This window comes from Saccostrea cucullata, unplaced genomic scaffold (assembly GCF_032062105.1).
Source record: "Saccostrea cucullata isolate Sc308-1 unplaced genomic scaffold, CSIRO_AGI_Scuc_v1 ctg730, whole genome shotgun sequence".
NCBI classification, from domain to species: Eukaryota; Metazoa; Mollusca; class Bivalvia; order Ostreida; family Ostreidae; genus Saccostrea; species Saccostrea cuccullata.
Window position 1 is genome coordinate 119,780 of NW_026924322.1, and position 27,810 is coordinate 147,589.

Here is a 27,810-nt window from a genome sequence, read left to right on the forward strand (position 1 = left end):
CAGGGTTAGCCTGGAGGGGAGATAACTCCCCAGTGTTGAGTTTGATGAATGATGGGAAAAGAACAAGTGTTTTAGTGTCCTCTGGCAGGGCACTGACTCAGTTTTCTGTTTATTTTATGAAAATGTGAATGGAGAGAGGTGTAGTCTATGATTTTACAGATATTTTATTTTTCTGTATAAAGGATGATGGTGAATTAGAGTTTTTTTGGCCATGCTGCATGAATAGTGTACATTAATTGTTTTTTGCAGTTCCTGGATTTACTTGGATTTAAAATGTGTAAAATTTTAAGTTTTAAAAACTGATCGAAGCAAGACTTCTGTTTGATGCCTAGTGCTAATGCATGTATTAAAAAAATTATCACGACGTGTATTTTTGGTGTGGTAGCTGCAGCTTAGAAAAGAATTTAGGATGATTTGTGTGGGAGTGCAAGCCAGATTTTTGAATGAAAAACCTGATTTCAGTGAAACAAGGGGAAATTAAATTGACCTTCAGGCAGAATTAAAAAAAAAAAATTCTCTGGCAAAATTCCTTGATTTCGTACAGAAGGATGGGAAGAAGCGACACAGTGAATGGATGCAATTTTGGCAGATTAATGACGGAGATAAGCCAGGCTTGATGGATGTCCTTAATATTCCTAGTGATCAGTGATTGAAGAATAGAAAGATTTTTTTTTGCATTCAGACACAGGGGGGTTGCGACTTCATTGATGATGCCAAAATTTGTTTGATGAGGAGATGGGATAACCTTATTGTTTGTCATTGCAGTTAATGGCCATCATCAGATTAAAAAGACTGGAATAGAAGAGAACGATTTAAAAGTTTTTCTTTTTGCTCATCTTTTTTCCCCAACATTTATTCAAAATGAAAAAGTTATACCTTAATTCCTCACATTTTGTCATCACCCATCATTCTATGGTATATGTTCTGGTATATGTTCTGCATTGCAGTATGACCCATGGACTCTAAAAACATAAATATGGCAGTACACACTAACAAATTGCAAGATGTACCAGTAGTCATAAGTCAAAAAAAAAGTTGTTCTGAAGTTAATGAAAACCTTCTGTGTCTTTGAAGTGGAGGAGATAGTGGATTTTGGGATGTGTTTGTGTGTTTGATGATGTGAGATGAGGTATACCATCTTTTTTCAACACAGCATATAGACATCCAGTAATTACATAGTGAGGGTACAATTATATAGATTGATTAACGTTTGTTTTGGGAGTGTTTGGTAGCATCCAAGAACTGTTCCCTTTCAAACCAGATTTTATTTTCAGTTTGCACTCAGTGTTCCTGACTTTTGATGTTCTCGTTTTTATTTTGGATTTTTTTATATTTGTGTATTTGTATTCATTTTTGGATATTTTATATGCCTATAAAGTTTTGGGAAAATTTAATGAGTTTTTGCAGATTTATTATAGAAGATAAGTTGTTTTTTACTCTGCCAAATTGGTTACAGCGCAAAAGCAGATGGCTGATAGTTTTACTGTTTTGTAGCAGTTCACGGATTTATTATCACATGTTTATCCAAATTTTGGTTGATTAGCAGGTTGCTACTTTCACATTTACTTGATTACTTTCACTTCATTTTAAAAGACATAAGATTTTTTTCAGTGCAATGTGATATTTGTACTCTCAATCTCCTGAGACGTGTTAATATTCGTGCTAATTGGAATTTAATCAAAAAGTGAAGTTGCAGTGCAGTTTGGAGGCTGTGGGTATTTTGTCATTAAAAAATATGAACACTTTGGATTAAAAGAACTGAGGAAACTGTGTGAACAACGGGAAGTCAGGGAGTGATCATGTTGTTTTTCAATTTTTTTTTGACCGAATAAAAAGTCGCATTCCAACCTTTACTTCTATTCTAATCTTGCAGTGTATATGTGTTGATGGCATTTGAAAGGTGGGGTTGATGAAAACAGGTTAAGTGAACGATTATCTAATTTATTGGATTGAGCCTTGATTCGTTCCAAAATTATGGCCACATGGTCCACTCCCCCACCATCATGGAGGGAATTATGGGATAGATTTGTTGCCCACTTGGATAAAAAGTTAGAATCTCTTCGCACAGTGAGATGGAACACCCAGAGAGTATCGATGAGATTTCCAGGTAAAGCCATGCAACTTATTGATAAGCGAAATGTAGAATTTAGAAAATATTTCTTGAAATCAGCAGTATGCATAATGATTAAGCAATACTATATTTTCATTTTTACCAGTACCTAAGTTTAGTTTCTGAGCGAATATACACGTCTGGCGTTATAAGACGGACCAACACTTTTAAGCTAGTTCCCCTTATAATCACTCTAGTGTCCCCCTACCAACACTTTAGTTCATTCTTCCCCACCCACTTGTATAGTTCCATTTCCACTTATCAAGCACTCACATTCCCCTACCCACAACTCTAATTCCCCTACCAACCACTCTAGTTCCCCCTACTACCAGTTAAATTCCCCCTGTACTTCTACAGTCCCCCCCTCCCCTCTCACCAACCACTTCTATTCCCCCCTCCCCCCTCATAAACCATTCTAGTTCCCCTATCACCCTCTCTAGTCCTTTCTCTCCCATCACTCGAAATTCCCCTTCCCTCTACCAACCACTTTTATTGTGTCCCAACTGGGCCCTGTGCAAAAGTGTAGCAGCTACACCCTGTAGTAACAATGCACTGGCGCTATACAACAATGAACCATCGTGTTGTGATCAATGCACTGGCACATTCTCGTTTTGCCTCCCCATGTTGTAATACAAAGGCATTGTTACACTTTTACAAGTGACAATGCACTGGCGCAAATTGAAAACACACATGTTGCATTGTGAAAAACAAGTTAGTGCGTTGTCACCATGCAGTGTATTTTTTCGCGCTTTTACACTTTTGCAAATGATCTTAATGGGACACCTTACACTTTCTTTCAATGTCGTAAATATATAAACTCAAAACCAATTATCTTTGTATAGATTTAACAAAAAGTTAAGTCTTTTGAAGAATTTTCTGTCTCTGTCCAAGCTCTCATCTGAACTTTATTCTAAGGAAACTGCCACCCCCAGACCTCAGACAAAGTGCATTTAGCCGGCTTCTGAATAATGGTGTGTTGCTGACAGTCATTGTAATTTGTAACGAATGGCAGACTCCCTGACATTTAAATCTAGAACATGCCACAATGTAAACTCTGTGTTTTGATTAATTCTGAAAATGATGTAATGTTTCACTTTGAATGGTCGCATTGTGTTTGGGACTCCAAAATTCCATTATAGAAATGCATCTCCTAAATAATTTGATGTTTAATGTTTTCGGGTAATACATTGACTGAAATCCTTAACATAAAGATTTATTAAATGATTTTCATTGCTTAGAGACCAATTCAAAATGATAGGATGTTTTACCAGGTCTCTATTCATATTATATCGGTGAAAGGTTACAGGGCAGAGGTCAAGGTCATATATGAAATATCAAAATATTTACAAAGAGATGTATTGAGAATTGTTCATTCGTTAGAAAGGTTTATAATTATATATTAATAAAAAATAAGCTGGTTTGGGGAGAAAAATTTAAATATTGAATATTTCTGGTATTTTGAAGACTTGGGTGGTGTACATACTAGACTTGGGTGGTGTACATACTTTCATGGTTTTCCGATCATTGGCATGCACACGTGTTGTGATTTTGAAGTAGCAATTTGCATATTACAGACTATTATATTGATGAAATATACATTTTAATAATGGAATGTTTTTATTCATTCTTTTGATTGCCCCTTTTAACTTTGTTCTTAATTTTATTTATCCTTCCCCCCAAATAATTATGCAACAGCCGAGCAATAAGTTAATAGCATTGAATCAATGAAAAACATATGAAAATGCTCTTGCCTGGAAAGATAGATTGTTTACGTTAAAAAAAAAGTTCAGTCGAATTGTTCTGAGTGTGAAAGCATGAGTTTTAATTGAATCTATTAGCTGGCATCTAGGTAACTAACTGCAGAGAGCCATCACTGAAGCAGAGGCAGGAAGGCTGTATGGAACTGTAAAGTTATTTAGTTAGTGGAAGATTTCAGATATTAAATTTTGTGCATCTTGAATTCTTTGTGAAGAAAGACTCACTAAGGAATTGCAATTCATTTTGAATGTTCAGTTTGTGCATCTGAATTCTGTATTATAAAAAATGGAGTTTAATTCCGAGATGAAATGGGATTTTATTTTTATGATGTAAGTATGTGAATGGAATAATGTAAGCTTGCTTGTAATGAAGAGAAAGTCAAATGAATTTTTTAGAGGAAAAATGACCTCATTGTCATTGAAAATCATGACCTCATTATTTTGGTGTAGGAGTTTAAAGAATTGACATTGGTTCTTTAATAGGATTGCAATTTGAAATCGAGATTATCTCATATATTAAAAGAAAAACAAAACAAGAAGAGGAACAGGCATGACATGAATTATCTTAATTATTATCTTAATTATTGTGAAGCTTCAAGCTTACATGCTGCGCAGTATATCTTTGATATGTTGTCCTTGGGTTCTGAAGATGTGAGTTGTGAAATATGGTTAATGGTACTTTGCGGAACGGAACGGAACCAGTTGTGGGGCACCCTAGGGGGGCGAGGGAATAAAAATGAATATATTATATATAATAAAAATGAATATAATACGTTATTTATTACTCTGCCATTTTATATCATCAAAAAAGTGTGAAGTGTCTGAAGTCATAAATTATATATCTGCTGTGTCAACTGAAGTGAATAAATTGTATTGAATGAGAGACGTACACCTATCATTGATGTAAAAATTTATTAATGTTTTTCTTTCAAAGTTTATTGTCAAAAGTGTGTCATCTGCAGTTAATGGTAAAGAGAGTTGTCGCGCTTTGCCAGTATGGTTATTCTCTGGTTTTTTTCGTTCCGCTAAATACAATATCTGTGTAGGTATTAGTATTTAGCGAAACGAACGAAACACGTCAGTTAAGTTGGAATAAGATGATACACATACAAGCATTTTGTTGTTATTCATTTCATCTAATCTTTTTAATTATTAAAAATTAAATCCAAGGTGGAAAATAATATATAAGAGACAAGGATGTTCGAGGAGGAAAGTAATTCATCCATCATATATCCAGCACAATAAAGCATACTTTTTTTTACCTCTCAAACTTCTTCAAAAATCTTGCCTTTATTTCAGTTATACATGTATTATATATACAAATACAATTTGATGTAGAAAAGAAAACGTAAATACCATATCTCTATCTTCAACTAAATCGATATGCAAAACAATTGTAAAATTATTATGTAAAATTTTTTTAAAAGAGAGAGACCTTGATTTATATCTTAAAACATTCAGTTCTTTGCTAATAAGAAAGAAAACACACAAACGGGTTCCGTTCTGTTTCACAAAATACCAATTTCCACTACAATATTAGTACTTTCCGAAACGGAAATAGGTTTTGTGCATTGTAAGGATTTGAATTTAAAAAAACAGAAAGAAAATTGATTTAACGACAGACCTAAAAATTCTTGTTTTCTTTATATACAATCAAACAAAAAGTTTTGTTAAGTTTTCATTTTCTGTAAGTAACTTAAACACCATTTATATTTGAAAAAAAGAGGAAAGAAACAGTATTTCAAAATGATCAAATTGCTCCTTCCGCAAATTACCAATATCCACACGGGTATCGGTACTTTGCGGAACGAAATGGCTTTTTATTTGAAGAGAAAAAATAAAAAACAACCTAAATCTGCTGGAGTATTCAACAGGCAATTTTAAAGCTTTCATAAATCCTGGGTAAATCTAAATATTCCAAAATTAGTTTACCTGAAAGAACAAGTCAATTTATTAAAGAAAAATATGACATTCATGTAACAACTTTATTCTTCATATATTTATTTCATTGTGTTTCAATTTTGATGAGATTCGTTTAGTTCCGCTGAATACTAATTTCTGTAATGATTGACTATGTGAATTATATTGAAAGGACGACGTACACTGTACACCTATCATTGATGTAAAATATTATTAATGCTTTCATTTCAGTTTATTGTCAAAATATAAAAAGAATATCGTTCATGTGCTGAGTCTAAAGGTAAAGAGAGTTGTCGCGTTTTGACAGTGTGGTTATTCTCTGGTTCCGTTTCGTTCCGCTAAAAACCAATACCCGTGTGGATATTGGTATTTAGCGGAATGCAACAGAACAAGGTACTGAGTGTGTGCATATAGGCAAAACCCATCAGCCACGCAATTTAAAATTGATAGGACCCGATATGTTCTCAGATATCTTTAACATGAGGGCCCTTTTTTGAGCATGCTTCTTAAATATGTTGGATTTTAAGAAATGTTGTAAAAAGTGAACTTTATGAAATGCCTTATGAAAAATTAAAATTCAGGACCTTTGATTAATCCTGTATAATTCTATCTTTGTGGTAATCATTTATCATTTTGTTTGTAATTTTCAGGAAAAAAAGATTTACTTATGATATTTTCTTTAAAAAAAGCTCTGTTCCTGTGTTCAGTATAATAGCTAACTTCACAATATTTTCAATTTGTTGCTTGGTTCAATGTACGTTTACCTGGTGCATTGTTTACAAGCCAATAAAGGTTGGCGAAAAAAAAATTGCTGTCCAATTATGTTCCCTTGGTCTGAGAAGCAACAAGTTAAAATTTTGTAAAGATCTGAACTGGTTATGAATCACCCCCTACCTGGTTCTTACAAATAGCTGTATTTACACAACATTCAGTTCTGCGCTAATAAGAAAGGAAACACACACAACGGGTTCCGTTCCGTTTCGCAAAATACCTATATCCACTACATTATTAGTACTTTGCGAAACGGAACGGAACTATAATATCAAGGGTTTTAAAACCCTGTTAATAAAAGACTTGAAATAAGTTTTGTATCATCTAAGGATTCTAATTTTAAAATCATGCTCAGCAAGAAAAATTAATTTGACGACAGTCCAAATAATTCTTTGATCAAATGATCAAATCTTGTTCCGTTCCGCAAATTACCAATATCCACACGGGTATCGGTACTTTGCGGAACGAAACGGAACCACATCTTTTCATTTGAAGAGAAAAAACAAGAAACAACCTAAATCTGCTGGAGTATTCAATAGGCAATTTTTAAGCTTTCATAAATCCTGGGTAAATCTAAATATTCCAAAATTAGTTTACCTGAAAGAACAAGTCATTTTATTAAAGAAAAATATGACATTCATGTAACAACTTTATTCTTCATATATTTATTTCATTGTGTTTCAATTTTGATGAGATTCGTTTAGTTCCGCTGAATACTAATTTCTGTATAATTCTGTACAAGTGATTAAGATTTTTAATACACCAATACGATACAAAACCGCCGAAACACACTGCTGTAAAAAATATATAGTTAAGAACAACTTATTCAAAACGATGTCAAAATCAAAGAGAAATAAGAAAAATCACAGCACTGTGTCGGCTCCTATAAATGTAGTATTGCGTGGCTGATGGGTTTGCCTATATGCAGGAATTCAGTACCTTGTTCCGTTCCGTTCCGCTAAATACCAATATCCACACGGATATTGGTTTTTAGCGGAACGAAACGGAACCAGAGAATAACCACACTGTCAAAACGCGACAACTCTCTTTACCTTTAGACTCAGCACATGAACGATATTCTTTTTATATTTTGACAATAAACTGAAATGAAAGCATTAATAATATTTAACATCAATGATAGATGTACAGTGTACGTCTCCCTTTCAATATAATTCACATAGTCAGTCACTATAGAAATGAGTATTCAGTGGAACTAAACGAATCTCATCAAAATTGAAACACAATGAAATAAATATATGAAGAATAAAGTTGTTACATGAATGTCATATTTTTCTTTAATAAAAGTGACTTGTTCTTTCAGGTACACTAATTTTGGAATATTTAGATTTACCCAGGATTTATGAAAGCTTTAAAATTGCCTGTTGAATACTCCAGTAGATTTAGGTTGTTTCTTGTTTTTTCTCTTCAAATGAAAAGATGTGGTTCCGTTTCGTTCCGCAAAGTACCGATACCCGTATGGATATTGGTAATTTGCGGAACGGAACGGAACAAGATTTGATCATTTTGAAATACTGTTTCTTTCCTCTTTTTTTCAAATATAAATGGTGTTTAAGTTACGTACAGAAAATGAAAACTAAACAAAACTTTTTCTTTGGTTGTATGTAAAGAAAACAAGAATTTTTAGAATTATTGTTAAATTAATTTTCTTGCTGATCATGATTTTTAAATTCAAATCCTTACAATGCACAAAACTTATCTCAGGTCGTTCATTAACAGGGTTTTAAAACCCTTGATATTATAGTTCCGTTCCGTTTCGGAAAGTACTAATATTGTAGTGGAAATTGGTATTTTGTGAAACAGAACGGAACCCGTTTGTGTGTTTTCTTTCTTATTAGCACAGAACTGAATGTTTTAAGATATAAATCAAGGTTAAAGTAGTAAACATATTTTTTAGCATACAGCAAATTAAAAATTACGCGTTTTAAAATATAATTTTACATAATAATTTTACAATTATTTTGCATATCGATTTAGTTGAAGATAGAGATATGGTATTTACGTTTTCTTTTCTACATCAAGGCCTGCGATTGTATTTGTATATATAATACATGTATAACTGATATAAAGGCAAGATTTTTGAAGAAGTTTGAAAGGTAAAAAAAGTATGCTTTATTGTGCTGGATATATTATAGATGAATTACTTTCCTCCTCGAACATCCTTGTCTCTTATATTTAATTTTCCACCTTGAATTTAATTTTTAATAATTAAAAAGATGAGAGAAATGAATAACAATAAAATGCTTGTATGTGTATCATCTTATTCCAACTTAACTGACGTGTTTCGTTCCGTTTCGCTATATACTAATACCCACACAGATATTGTATTTAGCGAAACGAATTGGAACCAGAGAATGACCATACTCGCAAAGCGCGACAACTCTCTTTACCATTAGACTGCAGATGAACAATATCCTTTTTAATCTTTTGACAATAAACTTTGAAAGGCAAAACATAAATAAATATTTACTTCAATGATAGGTGTACGTCTCTCATTCAATACAATTCACAGAGTCACTTCAGTTGACACAGCAGCTAGATCAAAAACTCAACGACAGAATAATTCATGACTTATAATCTTATTTCATGGTCCTCTACTTCAGACACTTGACACTTTTTTGGGTTGGTTTCTTAAGATATAGAATGACCGAATAATTTGTAATGAAGTCACGTATTATATTCATTTTTATTATATATAATATATTTATTTTTATCATCCGCCCCCCCCCCCCCCCTAGGGTGCCCCACAACTGGTTCCGTTCCGTTCCGTTTCGTTTCGTTCCGCAAAGTACCATTAGCCTGAAATATGAACATAGTGGTATACACACAGCTCCTCTCCATCATGTTTGTTCTGTAAAATATAAAGTCCAGTGTTGGTCAGTATAGCCCGAGTGTCATTTTATTCCGATGGACTACTTTTTTCTTTCCGTTTTGGAGGAATTAATTGTCGTTAAGTGTAGTCGGGATCTTTTCCAAGGACATTCAACTGCCAGCGCTAAGTTCAAAGCCATCGATGTTATTTTTTTGTTTTCAGGAGAAATCAATTTTTTTTTTAAAGAGAGAGAGGTTTCATAGCCATGCAATCTTGCATGATGAAGATGGAATGGAGCTGAATGGAGTTGAAGAGTCACACAGAGGGAATTGGAAGGACATTTTTTTGGTGCATTCTGCATTAAGGATGAAATTCTAGAAATTGCTCCTTGCTCATATAATTTTGATCTGGCTTATTGTTTAGTATTTATCGTCCTTGAAGTAGCCATTTCTGCGAGTGTCCTCGGAATTTAAGTCTTATCATTTCATGAGTAGGTGTTTGCATTGTGGGATATGATGTACAATAGCAAAGAAGCTGGATTCCTAAATGAGATTTAATCTTGGTGCGTGTGCTTTTTTCCTTCCATAATTAGACATGTATATATTATCCTGGTTGCGGAAGGAAATCTTGTCCAGTCTATGGAGGCTCAGTTTACATTTGAATTCTAAGGATTAATTTGAAGTTAACGAGAGATGGATACCGGAAGCTTGAACTATCTGTACGAACACTCACAGGAAGCAATTCTCCAGATGAAACAAGAAGTTGGTATGTCTGAGAGCTGGGTCGTAGTTCACTGAATTGGTACACAGTCCTTGTACAAAAATTCTGAGTACTCGCTTCTAACTGCTTACAAATATGAATTTGTGATTGTCTATATATCTAAATTCTGTAAATTTACAGAATTTAGATATATAGACAATCACAAAATGACTAATGTAAAATTATTTGTTTTTGTGGTATAAAACTTTTGTGGTTTAAGGAAAAAATATTGGTTTTGAGAGGATTTGATTTCATGGATGATGAAAAAATATCAACATAAAATTTTGGATTTAAACATGTTATGGGGCACATGAATTCAAAGGTATCTTAATGCCGTGGAAACAATGATACTCCCTCCCTTCCCTCCCCTCCCCAAAAAAAAGTGATTTCAAAGTACATGTATTTCCAGTTTGACATTAAAATTAAATGTGAAATTATTCCACAAAAAATTGCATTTGAGTTGGTCTTCAATGGAGTTAATGCTGATATTTACAAAATTGGCTACCAAATTATTTTTTTTCCGAGTCTGTAATGTTAAACATGGTCAAATATGAAGAGAAATGAACATAATATTTTGCATTGATGGATGGTACAGATAGGATGATGCTAACTTTGTAGATGTTTACATTGTTGAGGGCATGCAATAACTGTTTACTCTTGACACCTGGGGATCAGATATGCACAGAATGTTTTTTCTTTCTTCAGTTTTTGAGCCGATTGAAGAATTTCTCTGTAGTTAATTCTTTCTCTCATAACAGGCACCAATGATCTCGGCTCTTATTGTAACGAGGAACATACTATTACCACACAAATGAAGAAGAATCAAAAGAACAAAACTAAATTGCCTCCCTCATTCTGAAGAAATTACTCCTAAGATGTTTCTTGTAGCTTCTCTTAAGCACTGGAAATTACACAAAAAGTGCGGTTCACTTTTATAATGATTGTAGTGTAATGTAAGGCAGTCAAATTTTACAAATTCTGTTTTACTATGATTTCTAGCTTTCTCATTGGCTGAAACCCAATACTAGAGAAAAGAAAAATACAGTGTTATATTCACCTGCACATGATCTTTCCAGGTGAATATAAGAATTTATTTTCTTAAATAAATGGACTAAAATAGAACTAAATCTAAATTGATATAATTAGACATGAAATGTTAAATCACATGCAACAAATTCCACTGGGGTTAACAGGTTAATGTACCATTCAAGCTTGTAGTATCTGAAGGGGCTCAGTGCCTAGCTGTCCTCATTTTGTTCGGGAATTAAAGTTATAACTCTTGATTTAGTAAGAAAGTATCCCAATATCAGCTGAAAGGCTAAATTTATCAATATAGTACAAGATTATCTATTAAAAAATACTTCTGTTTTCTTCCTCTGTAGCAATTCAGCTTTTGGGTACATTTTCTCTTAAGTGCTTGGATAACAGTCGCCTGCATGGCATGGTCAGGTTAGAGCCTCGATCTGCTATAGAGTCATGGAGCAAGGAATCGATCCTTATGTTGCAGGTTCGAATCCCACTGTGGGACGTAGAGATCGGTCCTAATTTGGACAAGACCGTATAAACTTGAAGGTCCTGTGTCCCCGTAGATGTTGGCACGAAAAAGATCCCACGCTGCTCAGTGGTCCTAGATGCCTAGCATGGGACAAAATTTATACCTCTCCACCAGCAAATGGTGGTGTCTCCATAATAGTGAAAAATTTTTCAGAGGTACATTAAACAACAAACAAACATTCTTTGTAAACACATGAAACAATTTTCAGGAAACTTGTTTTATGGTTTGAAGTTCAGGAGGTAAAGAAACCATTTTTTTTTGGTTGTTAAGAATGTTGCTCTGACTTTTTTTTTTTGAGCTTTGTTTTGTTTTAAAGTGAAGGAGTGAATGAACAGTGTTGTTTTAAGATAAATCCTACAAACTGAGAATCATCAAAATTAGCTTGCTGTATGGTAGTAGGTGCTTAAGCCTGATTAATTAAGAACCAATTATTATTCTGGCTCGGAATCAGCTTTCTGATCCGTGAGACAAGGGCCCTTGCAAGGTTTTTTTTGGTCGGTGATAAACAGGGGAAAATTTATCCTTCCCGTCAAAATATCACAGGAACAGTATGTGTCTGCGGAGTAGTTTGTTTTAATTAGGTACATCTTGTGCAGGTGGAAGTCTATTACGGTCGGAAGATAATCAATAGATCTTTTGTTGATCCCGATGGTTCTAATGCTGCAGTATCATGCAGACGAAATGCAGTTTCAGTAAATTTCCTTACATCACTTTGTCAGAGAAGAACATGATAATCAATTGTCGCCCTACATAAGTGATATTACACAGGAAAGAAGGACAGTTTGGGGGTGGAGGGGGTGTTTTTTTTTTTTTTTTTAATAAATTTTAAAAGTAAAGTTGATCTTTCTAGCTTTGCTGAATCACTTAACTTAAAAAAAATTAACCAGATTGTCAAGCAAGTACAAATGATTTGTGCAGTCTTTTATTTCTCTCAGTCTGGTAATAGGGAACAGAGAAAATTGGAACAGCAGTAATATCATATTAATTCGATCCTTTCTGTTTGGAATTGACTCTATGATGTAACAAAAGATTATTGGGATATGCTGTCATAAAATAAGCCTCTCCAATGACATATTGATTAAGTTCATCTGAACTTGGAATTCGCCCATTTCCTTATTGCATTTAATCTTTCTGTTTCTATTAAGGATAAAAATGTTCTGTATACAGGAACATTTTAGGCCCCATTTAATTTTTGCACCATTTTCCTTTGTCATATTAGCCAACAAATTCAAAACAATCCAAAAGTAAAGAAGGAGGGGGTACAAAGTGATAGGGTTGTCCTCTGTATGTATCTGTTACATTCTGTATGTATGTAAGTTACACTTGGGGGAATGGGGGGGGGGGGGTAGCCAGCGGAAATTTTACAGTATCACAAGTACATATTGTGGTAAAGAACATAATCTTCACATTAAAACTTTATTAAATTGGAGTAGGGTTATAATTTTGTGAACTCAGTGCTTATAGTACCTCTAGTTTGCCAATACACATAGTCAAAATCTGACAAAGGGCAAAATTAATCTTGTATACAGTATTAAAGCCAAGCTTTGTAAAATTTTAGGACTGAGGACCTTCACCCATTTGAACTCGGCAGATTCATATTTTTTATATGTTGCTTAAAACTGTTGCATTAGGAACCATTGCATTGCATGTATTGGGAAACAAAAACATGCAAACCTCACTATTAGTAGACACTCGGAGATTTTGATGAAGCCTTCCAGTGTATTTTGGTTGCAAGAGGATTGCTCTAAATGGTCTAGTGGACATTATGGTGTTTTCTGAAATAATAGCTGCTGGGACCAAAATGGGCGATTAATGTGTTACAGTGACTAGAGCACCGGCAGATGAGAATCCTGGCATTGATTTCTGTGTATTTTACAACACTATTGAATTTTCTTACATTAGCCACAGAAACACATTATATAACGATGCTTTGGAATCGCTTAATTTACGGAGACTGTATTTACAGAAGACATTATCATGTCCAGCGCTGACACTTTATTGTTGGACTGCGCAACAGAGGATACATTTGGTTGGGGATTTAGAGAGCCCTAGCAATTTTGGTTTGAGAGAAAAATGATATTTTTTATGCATTAAGCTCTGAAGGGAAAAATTGTCCTTAAAACACAAATACATTTGTTTAGCAAAAAGCTTATCCCTGTCCCACCTCAAATACCCTATCAATTACTGCTTTATAGATGTTCAAATTTTCATCTTTCTTTATGCCTTTTAATACACCCCCCCCCCCCCTTTCACCCTTATCAACAGTATCCATTGTAACAGTTGTAAAATTTGGGGTTTCAAATAGATCCACTTTCATTATACCAAGATACTTGACTTGATTGATGTAATTTTCTTACAATCTCATTTAATAATTGCATATAGATTCAATATTAAAGGAAATATTAATCTTGGCGCCACAACTTGCAAGTATATAACCAGCAATAAGCAGTAAGCACATATAAATAAAGGGTTCAACTAATGAAAGCGAAGTCATATGGCAGCATCCTTGAAGACTCAAGGAGCCATTGTAAAAACAGCAGCTGATTTCCTGGATGTGTAGTTAGTGTGTCCTTATGAAGTCCTCTAAGCTAAGGCTTCTTGTAGTGGTATATGGAGTAGGAATGACTGGCATTTCCTAATGGCTCAATGTTACAGATACTTGTGTCATTGACAGAAGTAGAGAGAGGGGTGAAACTAATGTCAGGGTATATCTCTGTTCAGTGTTGTTTTTTGATGAACCTTTATTTAATTGACTGGGGAAAAAAGCTAATTGCTAACAGAAGAGAAAGATGAAGAAAATGTTGCTTGTCTTCTTTTTCATAGTGCCATTAGGGACTTAATTCACATAGATACATACCCACCCTCTTTATTCCGTTGAAGGGGGGGGGTAGAATAAAATAAATGACAAGATTAAGAGTGGAAAAAATGGGAGAAATAACAGTTCTAGGCAATATAAAACTAAAAGGAAATTGTTTATGATAACACAAGAATTTGTTTTATTGATAAGAATTCCTTACCATAATTAAAAAAAAATCAAATAACTGAGGTAAACAATCAAATTATCAGATGGAACTTTATGATTTTTACCACCAGATCTCATGATAATTATGGAAATATTATTAGTTTAAAAATAAAATGAAAATACAGTAAAACTCGTTTAGTACGAACGCGGATATAACGAATTCATGGATATAGCGAAGTTTTTCTGGGTCCCCGGCAAAATTCTTAACAAATCTTTGTAAAATTTTACGGCTATAACGAACTCTGATATAACGAATTTACGGATATAGCGAACTCATTTTGAGTCCCAATGAGGTTAAATATAATGAAATTTACATCTTTTATAACGAAATTTCAAAGATCTTAAAATTTGCTAATTGAATTGACTTTATTTTCTTGCAGCATTTGTATATAAAATTCAATTCGTAATAAAACCTTAGTTATCGACGGTATGTTTTGTAATATTTGCTTCACTAACATATTTAGTAGTAATACTTGAAGGAAAACATTCATGTTGCGAACTCGATTTAAATGTTTATACGAATTTGTTATACGGATATAACGAATTACGGATATAGCGAACTAAATTCACAGGTCCCCAGGACTTCGCTATAACCGAGTTTTACTGTATGAAGAGATGACTGCTAGGTTGAAGAATGAGTGTAAACTGAGTACCAGTAAACTGAACGAGTAAAAAAAAGTGTAACTAAACTTGGTTATGAATAACTTGGTGATAAACATGGAACCCCCCCCCCCTTCAAAAAAAAAAATCATAGGTGGGATCAGGTGCCTTGGAGGAGTAAAGCATCCCCTATTGACTGTTCATTATAGTAAACTTGAGAGTAATGTGTCCTCTGATGAAGATAATATTGTTTTGTTTTTTAGAGCTGCACAGTATGTCCATGAGGCTTGTGTCCGGTGGAACCTATAATGTCCGAGCCTCAGAAATGTCCACCCATCTGCAGGATAGACAGCCCAAGATGGTCACCTGTATTGTCCATTTCCTGGACGACAGCCAGCAAGACTTCGAAGTCGATGTAAGGAAGCTTCTGATTGGTCAATTACTGTAAAATTGATAATTTTCATGGATGTTCAATTTTCGTTGTTTTCATTGAAGAGACCCAGAAATTCATGCCCACCATGAAATTATATATTAAACCATTACTTGTACATGAATTAAAATTTTTAATGAAAAAATACAAAAATTTAACACTATAAAAACGATTTGCTATTTACGTCATTACATGTAGATTGATTATCAAGAATAACAGTAAGTCCTTACACATATGTTCCAACCTCACCTAAATCACCACAAAGTCTGAGATGGATTCAGATTAAAGATAGGCGATCATATATTGAACATGCATTTAACCTTTTCCCCTTTACTCCATAACATTCATCAGCGATTCTTAGTGTTAAATCCTTGTTTTACTCTTACAGAAGAAAGCTAAGTCTCAGGTGTTGTTAGACAAGGTGTTTGGTCATTTAGAGCTAGTAGAGAAGGATTATTTTGGGTTACAGTTTGTGGACCTCTCCCCCGCGCCGGATGGAATGGTCAGCCATGCTCACCTCCCAGTTGGACCCTACGCAATGGTAAGTGGTAAAGTACCACCAACTAAAGTGGTTAGTGGTAAAGGACCACCAACAAAAGTGGTAAGTTGTATTATATAAACATGCATTTATATATACTACATGTACCAACACAGGTCAAAGTGGTGCTACTTACCCATGTGTATATGGGACTTCTAATGATAATATTGTTACTAACTGGTATGACCTAAATAAAGTGTGAATAGTACTTACAATACTTAAAGAATTAGTGATTTGGACTTCAAAATGTAAGAAATCTGTGTTCAAGGTACTCAAGTTCAACTTTATATGACATATACTTAAATATGATTCCTACATTTCTTGGTATCATTTAGGAGATTTTTGTATAACTCTATCAGAGATTTTATCCATTGAAGACAATAAAGAAGCAGTGTAGAGGTAGGTACTGAATTGACCTTAATAAATGGCCAAGATGTGCTTTACTAACATGAGGATTTTATAGATCTACTTTGTCTTTATTTCACAATTTGTTCTTTGAAATTTTTTATTTCTGTTAACCTTTTTTTTTTTTAATTTCAAGCATTATAAGATCCTTCATATTGGGATGGCATGTGTTTAAGAGATGAGAAATATTTCATTTATCCAGTAATCCACTAAACACAGAAATGCAAACAGCCAATGTTTAACATTGTTAACAGTGTTACATTGGTTTACATTAAGGATATCCGATCCTCAACCAGGAAGGATAACTCCAAAAATTAATATCTAATTTAAAATGCATCAAAATAAAGCTTGAAAATGAAATTTTTTATTTTACATTAGCATATTTCTATAGCCGAAGGCCCAAGAGGATCACACTGGTTTTGGCAATCTGTAAACTTTTTATTTTCGAATTATCCAAGAACCACTGGGCCAATTTTGACAAAACTTTTACAAAGCATCCTTGGGTGAAGGAATTTAAATTGTTTAAATATTCAAGAAAAGACAAAAATAGGGTGGGGTTTAAAAAATCTTCTTCTCAAGAACCACTGGGCCAATAAGGCTGAAACTTATTTTAGTGTAGATTCTAAATTGTTCAAATCATGACCCCCGACTGGGCGGGGCCACAATGGGGAATCAAATTTTTATATAGAAATATATAGTAAAAATCTTTGAAAATCTTCTTCTCAAGAACCACTGGGCCAGAAAAGCTGAAACTGATGTGGAAGCACCCTGGGGTAGTGTAGATTCTAAATTGTTCAAATCATGACCCCCGGGGGTTGGGCGGGGCCACAAGGGTGAATCAAAGTTTTACATAGAAATATATACGAAAAATCTTTGAAAATCTTCTTCTCAAGAACCACTGGGCCAATAAGGCTGAAATTGATGTGGAAGCATTGTGGGGTAGTGTAGATTCTAAATTGTTCAAATCATGACCCCCGGGGGTAGGGCGGGGCCACAATGGGGCATCAATGTTTTACATAGAAATATATAGGAAAAATCTTTGAAAATCTTCTTCTCAAGAACAACTGGGCCAGAAAAGCTGAAACTAATGTGGAAGCACCCTTGGGTAGTGTAGATTTTAAATTGTTCAAATCATGACCTCCGAGGGTAGGGCGGGGCCGCAATGGGATATCAAAGTTTTACATAGAAATATATAGGAAAAACAAGAAAAGCTGAAACTCATTGGAAGCGTGTAGATTCTAAATTGTTAAAAATCATGACCCCCGGGGGTAGGGCGGGGCCACAATGGTGAATCAAAGTACATAGAAATATATAGGAAAAATCTTTGAAAATCTTCTTCTCAAGAACCACTGGGCCAGAAAAGCTGAAACTGATGTGGAAGCATCCTGGGATAGTGTAGATTCTAAATTGTTCAAATCATGACCCCCGGGGGTAGGGCGGGGCCACAATGGGTCATATACATAGAAATATATAGGAAAAATCTTTGAAAATCTTCTTCTCAAGAACAACTGGGCCAGAAAAGCTGAAACTGGTTTTAGTGAGATTAAATTGTTCAAATCATGACCTCCGAGGGTAGGGCGGGGCCACAATGGGATATCAAAGTTTTACATAGAAATATATAGGAAAAATCTTTGAAAATCTTCTTCTCAAGAACCACTGGGCCAGAAAAGCTGAAACTGATGTGGAAGCACCCTGGGATAGTGTAGATTCTAAATTGTTCAAATCATGACCCCCGGGGGTAGGGCGGGGCCACAATATGTATTACAAGGGGGACATCTGGTAAAGAACAATATGACAAAAGATTTTCAGGTGAGCGATGTGGCCCATGGGCCTCTTGTTGGAAGTCTATATTTGACACAATTTAAAAGGAAAGAAATTAATCTTTAGAGAAATAAATTTTTTTTTTTTTACCAATGCTTATTAGCATGATATGAAATAAGAAATGGTTTGTGGTGTCTTGCAATGGTAGCAAAAGCCTTTAACACTATGCATTATGGAATACATGACGGAAATAGAAGACAAAAAATACCCAATAAGTATAAAAATCTTGACAATTTCTCTGAATGCCTGGGTACCTATTGTTTTTTAACCTAAAATATATTTAATGATCAATTTGCAATTAGAAAATGCATTGCTGATATTCCAATTCGCTTTTTCTGCAAAAATATTGGAGATTTGACAGTTTTTCCTATAGAATATGATTAACTTTAATTTTTAACTTGAAAGAAATACTGTGGATAAATTTACATAACTTTGTGGATTCAGAGATACTTTTATAAGTATTTCTGAATTTCATAAACCTGAGGACCAGACTACCTTAAAATGAGACATTTTATAAAAATTGAATTTTATTTGGATGTAAATTTGATGTTGTTTACCCTTTATATATTGCAGGTCCTCCATATGAGTTTTATTTTAGAGTGAAATTTTATGTCTCTGATCCTAGTAAACTAGAAGAGGAATATACAAGGTATGGGAGGGGCTGACAAAATGTTTATTTTCTTCTGGATAGTTGATTATAATAGGGTAAAGGTAAAATACTAGAACATAAAATTAATGATGATAAAATTATTAATATCGGATGGATATTTTGAATGCTGTATTAAATTTTTTTTGAAATTTCTCAGTTGCATGTGATGTACTTGGTAAATTATCTTTCATTGTAAGAATTTTTATTGACATTCAGTGACTACTAATCTGAGATTTCCCTAACTCTATCCCCCACACATATTATGAGAGTGGAGTCGGAGTGGAGGCCATATTGAAAATTGGGAATTCAGTGACACCAGCTGGTGTCGCAAACTCTGCCTACCTTTTACAACTTTATTTCACAGGTCTATAACTTCCCCCTGCACAAGTCGTAATATTAAAGTAAAGGTCAGAGTCTGAGGAATTTCAGATTAAAAGACTTCGAGACTATTGATTTTTGTGGCCCATTTTTCAGGTATCACTTCTTCCTACAAGTGAAGAGAGACATCTTAGAAGGTAGACTAGTCACGCCGCCCAGTACTTCTGCCCTACTGGCCAGTTTTGCCATACAATGTAAGAGAGACAACTCAGGGCTTTTACAAAAGAACTTGCGCCTAAAACCAAAAACTTCAGCTGATTGTTAAATTTTTTGCAAATTCAAAATTGCCAGCATAAAAATATCTTTCTACTTACCCGTACCTTTTAAAATGATTAAAATCATTTTCTTTTTAATGTAACGTAAATAAGAAAGTTATTCACAAAATTCAGTTTTGGTCGTAAGTTTTTTTGTAAAACGGGCCCCTGGTCTTAAATTTTGTTTTATTAATCATAAGGAGATAATTTGAGCAAAGCTGACATTTCAATTAAAACAACATTTTTCAAATGTCATGGTCTTTTTGCCGGTTTTGCAATACTATTTTGAGAAAGAAAGTTAAAACTGAAAGGACATATTTCAAAAGTTATGACCTTTTGGTCAGTTTTGTAAAAACAGTTGAAATTTTGAAAAAGAAGTTAACATTGAAATTCCAAGAACATTTATCAAATGTCCTCCCTTTTGAGCAGTTTCTCCACTTTTCAAATCTAAAGAAATATAATGTAGCATTTTCTGTTGGTGAAAAAGGTGCAAAGTCATTTGGAAATGTGATAGGGTAAGAATAAAAGGGATAAAAAATTATGAATGAGTACCACATAATTTTTGCCCCTTGCTATTTGTTCATGTAAATTGATCGTTTGAATAATTTTGACAGCTGAACTTGGGGACTATAATCCAGATGAACACAAGGGGAATTATATATCCGACTACAGATTTATACCACACCAAACTGAAGATTTCGAGAAACAAGTCTCTGAACTTCATAAACAGCACAGGTTTGTAAGAGGGAGAGAGAGATAGAGAGAGAATATAAAAAATGATTGGGGGTTAAATTTTGTTGTTTTTCGAGGTAAGAAGAGACCAGAAAAATTTTTTCCACCATGAAATGTAAAATTCCATTTAAATTACTATGCAACAATTCTTCATATTTTTTTTCCCTCAATTCATGAAAATATGTTACAGTATTAGTGATATAAAGAAAGTAAAAAAAAACTGAACCTTAATACTGTATAATCACATATTTTCGTAGGGACAAATTTTCGAGGTTTGAGAAAATTAATGGATGTGTGGGATTTGATTTCATGGTTGGAGAAGTGTTGAGTAGTAATGCATATTAAATTTCACATTTTTTGGTGGTTATGAATTCGTTGGTCTCTCGATACCTTGAAAACAATATATGATAATATTAACCCATGAAATTAAGTGATTTCACAGTATTTTTTAAAAGATGGCCAGAAATGTCAGAATGTTATTGGAAGTTTGTTTTAATGTTGTGATGTATTTTCAGGGGGCAGACTCCTGCTGATGCTGAATACCACTACCTGGACAAGGCCAAGCGGTTAGAAATGTACGGGGTGGACCTCCATAATGCTAGGGTAAGGGAACTAACTCCAGCCTCTCACTGACCAGAACTTCAATATATGTTTACTCTAGAAAGCTACGGGTGGTCTTAGCCAAAATTATTTCTGTGGAATTTTTTTTCTGTGAAATTGTTTTTGTATTTGGGCACATTTTAATTTCCATGTCCCCCTTTCCAATTTCTTAATTGACTTTGTTTCACTAAACTTTTCTTTTTTTGTCACCAAGCTTATTTGAATTAAATTACAAATTTTTTTCTCTACAGGCTTGAAAACTATTTATATTTATATCTCTGAAAAATATTAATCTAAACGTTTTCATTTCTGAAAAGATATACTTTAAAATTCATTGTATTTTATAAAGAAGCAATATTTTATAGGGGGACAGGTTTCATGATTATTTTGTACAATGTGTTTCTTTAATGGATTTATCGGTGGAGGCCATTGCACGATTGTTTGAGTCGGCGTGATATCTTTCTAGGTGTCCTTTGATCACGAGATCCCTGTTAGCTCCCCCTTCTATGTAAGTTATCAACACTTGACTAGGGTGCTGCTAATGACCAGGTTCGCCCTGTACTCGGCTTTCATTGCATTGATTTTGTCTTGATTTGATGAATTTTTTTTAATTAACTGAATGAATTTGAACAACGTTCTTTACTTTTTTCCCATTTTCATTTCTCTTTTTTTTTTTTCAAAGTAAATAATAAAGTGTACCGTATATGTATTTGTTAGATTTTAAATGACAGTTTCTCATCTTTTATGGTTTAAATTTATTTTAAATTTGAAAAATATACTTTAAAGTTTTATAGCTTTGGAATGCTGTGATTTCTATTTTTCTGTTGTCAATAATTCAAAGTTCACTTTTCAAATCCTGTGAACATATTAACTTTATTGGAATTTGTCAATTAACACTGAATGATGACTTGATCACTGATATTTGTGTGAGAGGAATGCATTTGGAAGTTGATATGTTAAATTTTTCACAAGGAATAGAGGTTTTCTTCTATTGGAGATTTTGTAAAAGTTAATTTTCTGGGAGAATTTCCCCCCTCCCCTATACCAAGCTTAACAATATGCTTGCCTTTAAGCTTAGTTTAGTTTCTGAAAGCCTTTGCAGTCTGTAAAACGAAATCATATACTCATGTTACTCAATGCGTAAGAGCTTTCCCATGCTTGTTCACCCCTTTTAAATAAATATTGCAAAGTGTTTGATGATGGTTATTATCCAATAAATATTTAGGAGCAGGCCTGGGGGCCATAAAACTTATTTGAGCTCACTTTTGATCTTGGTCTCACTTTTTCCAAAGGAATTTTAAAATAGTGGAAACGTGAGACGGATCAAAAGTGAGCTCGTCTAAGTTTTATGGCCCCCAGGTTGGAAGACATTTAGACTTTTCTGGAGTAAAGGACCCAGTTCATTTACAATTTTTATTTCGTAAACCATTGATACATGTTGGATAACTGATGCTGAAGGACGTATGTTTTTGTAGGGCATGTTTATTGATGAAAAAGAACAGGGACAGTGCAATATACTAGTTAGTATGTTTTCTCTCATGTTATCACTGGTAGAGGGGTCTTCATCAACCGTTGATCATTTTTTATTAACCCCCTAACAAATGTATAACCAATCACAAAGCACAATACACTCAAAACAGCAGCCAACCACAGACTATGGAGAGGTCTGATTGGTTGAGGCATTTAGGGAAATCTGATTGGTCAGATTCTGATGTTAATTGTCCAGTGGTTTCTGTTGTTATAAGATACAGCTGAAAGTCTTTTATGTCCTATGAATTCATAGAATGTTAGTAAAATTTTGAAGTCAGTGCCTTCATGATATTCATTTTCGGAAAATAATTTAATTAGAAAATTTGATAATTTATAAGTTTTTTTTGGTAAGAATTCAACTTCAGATTTTTTCTCATGTAATGGTGAGATATACAAAGAACAAATTATCTTTACAGAGTATTGGAAAGAAAAATCCTTATCAGGAAGCAGAATACGTACTCTTTGGCATAAATTGTTTTTGTAGTCTGGATAAAATCCCTCCGCAAAACATGGGAGTTGTGTTAAAACATTTTAAATCGTAAACTAAGATTTTAACACCAGTTTGCACAAAGTTTTTAGGAATGGTGCATGTAATATAGATTTATGAAATTGCATTTTGAGTAATACAAAAATAGTTTTAAAAAAGAGTCTTAGGCGAGACTGCTACATGTGTCTTATCAAACAAGTTAAATAATATATAAACTGCATACAGGTATTAGAGGTTTTGTTTTGTAGTAGTTATCTCCCTTTGACTATGTAATCATTTTTTTTACCCTCTACTAACAAATCTGATCTTTTTTAATTTAATTTTTAACACTTTTTGATTTACTCATTGAAATAAAAATTAAATTCTAACTTAATTAAAAAGAAGACATTGTAATGAAATTTGATATGCCTAATACCTACATGAACAAAAGCGTTGATTTGTTTTTAATAAATTATATTCGTTTTGTGAAAGTAGCAGAGAAAGTTTGAAAGCTATACTGAGAGTTATAAGTTCGAAGTTAACATGATTATTTTTGTTTTTTGTAGGACCAGAATAATATAGATATACAGCTAGGCGTCACGTCTGTGGGGCTTGTAGTCTTTCAAAACAATGTCAAAATTAATACATTCCCATGGTAAGTAGAAACAGAGTCGTAATAAAATTTACTGTGATGTCACATATTTCTGTGGGGTTTAATTTTCTTTGTTTTTTGAGGTTTGAAGAGACACATGAATTCATGCCCACCACGAAATGGTGGGCTTGTACACAAGTACACTCTCAGTTTTTCATCCTTGAAATAGAATCCCAACAATTCAACCTTTTTTTCTCAAACCATGAAATTTTGCCCCCACAAAAATTTGTCATTTTACAGTAAAAAAGAGAATTCAGGAAAAGGTCACTCCTTTTTTTTCCAATGTGTGCCTGATCCCCTGATTGTTTTCAGAGGGCACCTTGTCTTGTGTCAGTTCTATCTTTAGAATTTATTTAATTTAAATACGACCAGTTTATATACTGTACAGTACCTATCAAATTATTTGACAAATGTTTATTTATTTTTTCAGGGCAAAGATTGTAAAAATATCATTTAAAAGGAAGCAGTTTTTCATTCAACTTCGAAGAGAAGTGGTGAGTATAGTGTTTTATTTAATATGTACAGTTGTATCTTGAAAACTGATATCTCAATTACTCTCAGTATCTCAAACCTATGATATCTTAAAATTGTATTCCTGATCCAGTCATGTTTGAGGTAATGGGACTTGACTGTGTTATATATTTTAAACTCCCTTTTTTATCTCCCTATTCCATAAAATAAATTTTCGTTATTAAAAAAACGACATACAGAAAATGCATTCTTGGTCATGTTTATTCTTTACTCAACTTCAAGTAATTTTTCCCTTGTTATAGAATGACTCGGTGGAGAATCTGATTTGGTCATTTCTACTCTTTCCTCAATAGAATTTTTTCCTTATTTCAGAAAGACTCAGTGGAGAATCTGATTGGGTCATTTGTACTCTTTACTCAATGTAATGTTTTCCTTGTTTCAGAGTGACTCAGTGGAGAATCTGATTGGGTCATTTTTACTCTTAACTCAATGTAATTTTTTTTCCCCTTGTTTCAGAATGACTCGTGGAGAATCTGATTGGATCATTTGTACTCTTTATTCAGTGTAATTTTTTCCTTGTTTCAGAATGACTCGGTGGAGAATCTGATTGGGTTTAACATGATCAGCTACCGATCCTGTAAGAATCTCTGGAAATCCTGCGTGGAACATCACACCTTTTTCCGTCTGTACGTTCCCAACCCGCCCTCCAAGAAAATCTTCTCGATGGGCTCCAAGTTCCGTTACAGGTAATTTTTTAGTCGTACACAGGTGGACAGGTGTTTAAGTAAGGTGTGGTGTTGTGTGCGTTTGTAGATTTTGAATAAGTCTCAGAAATATTCATTTCCATGTTCTTGTTTTTATAAAAAATGGAAACTTTACTGTGAAAAACAATATTTAGAGTAGGAAAAAACAAACCTCTGCCTGATCTATCTCAAGCTCTTATTCAAATTTTCAATTGTCTATGTATCAATGAAGCAACTTATTGTTAATGTCAAATGTCATATTTTACAGAAAGAGTAGTCATTTCATTGATATTTAGACAATTAATATTAGATATGAACATAACAACAGTACTGATAATTTTTTAAAAAGAATTGAAACAGAAATGGGATGTTCTTTATTTCTTACTGGTTATGGGAATATGGTTGTTTCTTCACAGTTAACATAATTAATGCTAGTAACATCATAGTTAATGGATAAAGGTTGTAATATTAATGTATCTATGGTATGATTTTTCCACTAATATCACTGGTGGTGAGTGTAAAATAAGAGATGAACTAGACACTGGGTTACATTGCCATTGGAGGGGATACTAGTTCTGTTCATTCTGTGGTCAAATTAGTCGGGCTTCAATCATATTCAACCTTATTTTGGAGTTATGTCCCTTCTCCTTATGGAGAGGATTACCTGGCATAAAATATGAATATATAAAAATGTATTTACAAATATATCACTGAATTTACTTCATATTTCCACATTATACCTCATATACTTCAAAATATTTTCAGTTTCCTTGTGAATTTATTATTATTATAATAATATTTTTTTTTAATTAATATTCCTGAAAAAAAAAAATCTTTCACCAGACTGGTTTGATTTGTAGTGTTGAACATATGCATGACTTACTTCCACTTGTTTTAAATGTTTCCTGGAGTTTTGTTTTTCCTTATAATCATGGTTGTTACACCTGAATCGTTTGAAATTTTTTTTTATCTCTAAATTAATATCACACATAACTACACAGTAATAGACATAGAGTGAAAAAAAGCACACATTGAAACAACAGAAAGTAAAAATGAACTTATTTAATTTCTAATCAGTCAAAGTTCGTAGAGCTAGAAGAGTGATTTTTCTCCTTGGATTTCCATCTTTTTCTCTGTAAAATAGACGCTTAGAAAACCTCCAGGCATCTATAGTCAGGGTTTCTGATCACTAAAAATGTCCGTCCCTCTGAGTTGTGGAATCTTTTCCCTTTGGAACCAGTAGAAACGTAAAATGGCAAATTAAAGTTGACAGAAAGTCACCATTTGGCCTAGTTTGAAACAGATTACTTTACTTTCCTGGATTTTTGGAAAGAAAACTCGACACAAAATTGTACGTGTACATTAAGCAAAATGCAATTACATACCAGTTTTAAAGCATTTCATTATTTTGCATACATTAGCCACTCAAGGATAATTCCATCATACAATGATAAGAATTTGTAAAATATATTGTAAAACTAGTCACACTTGTACATTGAATACACATACCATATTGTAAAACTAGAAACACTTTAACATTAAGGTTCATAAACCCTCTGCTCACTCATATAAAATGTTCCTTGAATCTAAATGATTTTCCAAAAAGAAATGTACTTTATCAGCAAAATACAAACAATTATAGCATAGCTTGCAGGGCAAAATTAGACAAAAAAGACTCTTGGACTTGGCAAATCTATAAAAGAATAATAGAAATTTATGTCATTATGAGTTATCTCTCTTATCAGAGTATAAATGAACCTTAACATTACATTAAGGATTAATTACTTCAGTTTCACCTAGCATACACCACGGCTTGTGATTACAGTACTTCCTATTGTAATTACAGTGGTTACATTACATTACACATCGCGTACACCACATATTGTGATTACAGTACCTGCTATTGTAATTACAGTGGTAGAACTGAATTCCAAACTTTGGAAGAGAACAAGAGGCGGGCTAAAATTGAACGGACTTTTTCCAGGTGAGCTATTCCTTTGTCTTCGAGGAATGTCCTATTTGTGACAGTTCTGCAGCATTTTATTTTTTCTCTAAAAACTAGATCTTACATGTAAGCCATTAGAAGCTCTCATTTCCCATGCAGATTCTTAAATGCTTAGGGATATTGCCTTTTTTTTTAATAAAGAGAAATACAGACATTTCTGTGTTCATAACTATTTAGACAAATAATTGACTAGCATTCCTGAATCTGCCTTAAAAACATGTATCTTTGAAATTTTTTTTTTGTTGCACTAACCCATAGAAAGCCATTTTATTTATTAGTTTTTTTCCTTAACAAGGTTATTGCATGCTTACCTCCCCTCCCACACTCCCCCTTAATTGTTTTACTAGTATTTTTCCCACTACTTTATGGATGCCTGGGCTAAACCTTTTCTTTTCTCCATTTTAAACTTCACTGCTTTTTTACAACTCTACACTAACAAACACTTTATGACCAGTGACTAAATTGTTACTTCATTCAGCTAGCAGCTCTAAGTGAAAAGCTTTATTTATTTATGTTAACTTAGTAGTTGTGGCATGTGTAAAATGATGGGACTTTATCAAAATATATGGAGAGTTACTATTCCATTGGACTGTATACATCATGAAATATATGCATCTTACATAAAAAGAGAGTTTTAATTATTATTCCAAACTCATGGTTTTATATTAACCACTAGCTTTTCTATCACAGTTCGTCTGTAAACTTTTCACATTTTCGATAGAACCAGCCAATACACAAACTTTACAGTGGGTAAATGGGAATTTAAATTGTAAAAATGAAGGGCCAAGTCCCCTCACATAAAAAGCAAAAAT

General features: G+C 33.5%; 1 protein-coding gene across 1 annotated transcript in view; it reads left to right on the plus strand.

Moving 5' to 3' along the window:
* Nucleotides 1–1,945: 1,945 nt before the first annotated feature.
* The window catches only part of LOC134266210 (tyrosine-protein phosphatase non-receptor type 4-like), a 74,726-nt gene continuing 48,861 nt past the window's right edge, over nucleotides 1,946–27,810 (plus strand). Inside the window, exons 1-14 of the mRNA XM_062748440.1 lie at nucleotides 1,946–2,107; nucleotides 15,588–15,739; nucleotides 16,143–16,355; nucleotides 16,652–16,691; nucleotides 19,092–19,167; nucleotides 19,642–19,739; nucleotides 20,414–20,534; nucleotides 21,047–21,134; nucleotides 21,598–21,639; nucleotides 22,607–22,651; nucleotides 23,694–23,782; nucleotides 24,210–24,273; nucleotides 24,836–24,996; nucleotides 26,909–26,977. Of these exons, the coding sequence (XP_062604424.1) occupies nucleotides 1,975–2,107; nucleotides 15,588–15,739; nucleotides 16,143–16,355; nucleotides 16,652–16,691; nucleotides 19,092–19,167; nucleotides 19,642–19,739; nucleotides 20,414–20,534; nucleotides 21,047–21,134; nucleotides 21,598–21,639; nucleotides 22,607–22,651; nucleotides 23,694–23,782; nucleotides 24,210–24,273; nucleotides 24,836–24,996; nucleotides 26,909–26,977 (1,391 nt within the window). The 5' untranslated portion in view covers nucleotides 1,946–1,974. The remainder of the gene's footprint in view (nucleotides 2,108–15,587; nucleotides 15,740–16,142; nucleotides 16,356–16,651; nucleotides 16,692–19,091; nucleotides 19,168–19,641; nucleotides 19,740–20,413; nucleotides 20,535–21,046; nucleotides 21,135–21,597; nucleotides 21,640–22,606; nucleotides 22,652–23,693; nucleotides 23,783–24,209; nucleotides 24,274–24,835; nucleotides 24,997–26,908; nucleotides 26,978–27,810) is intronic.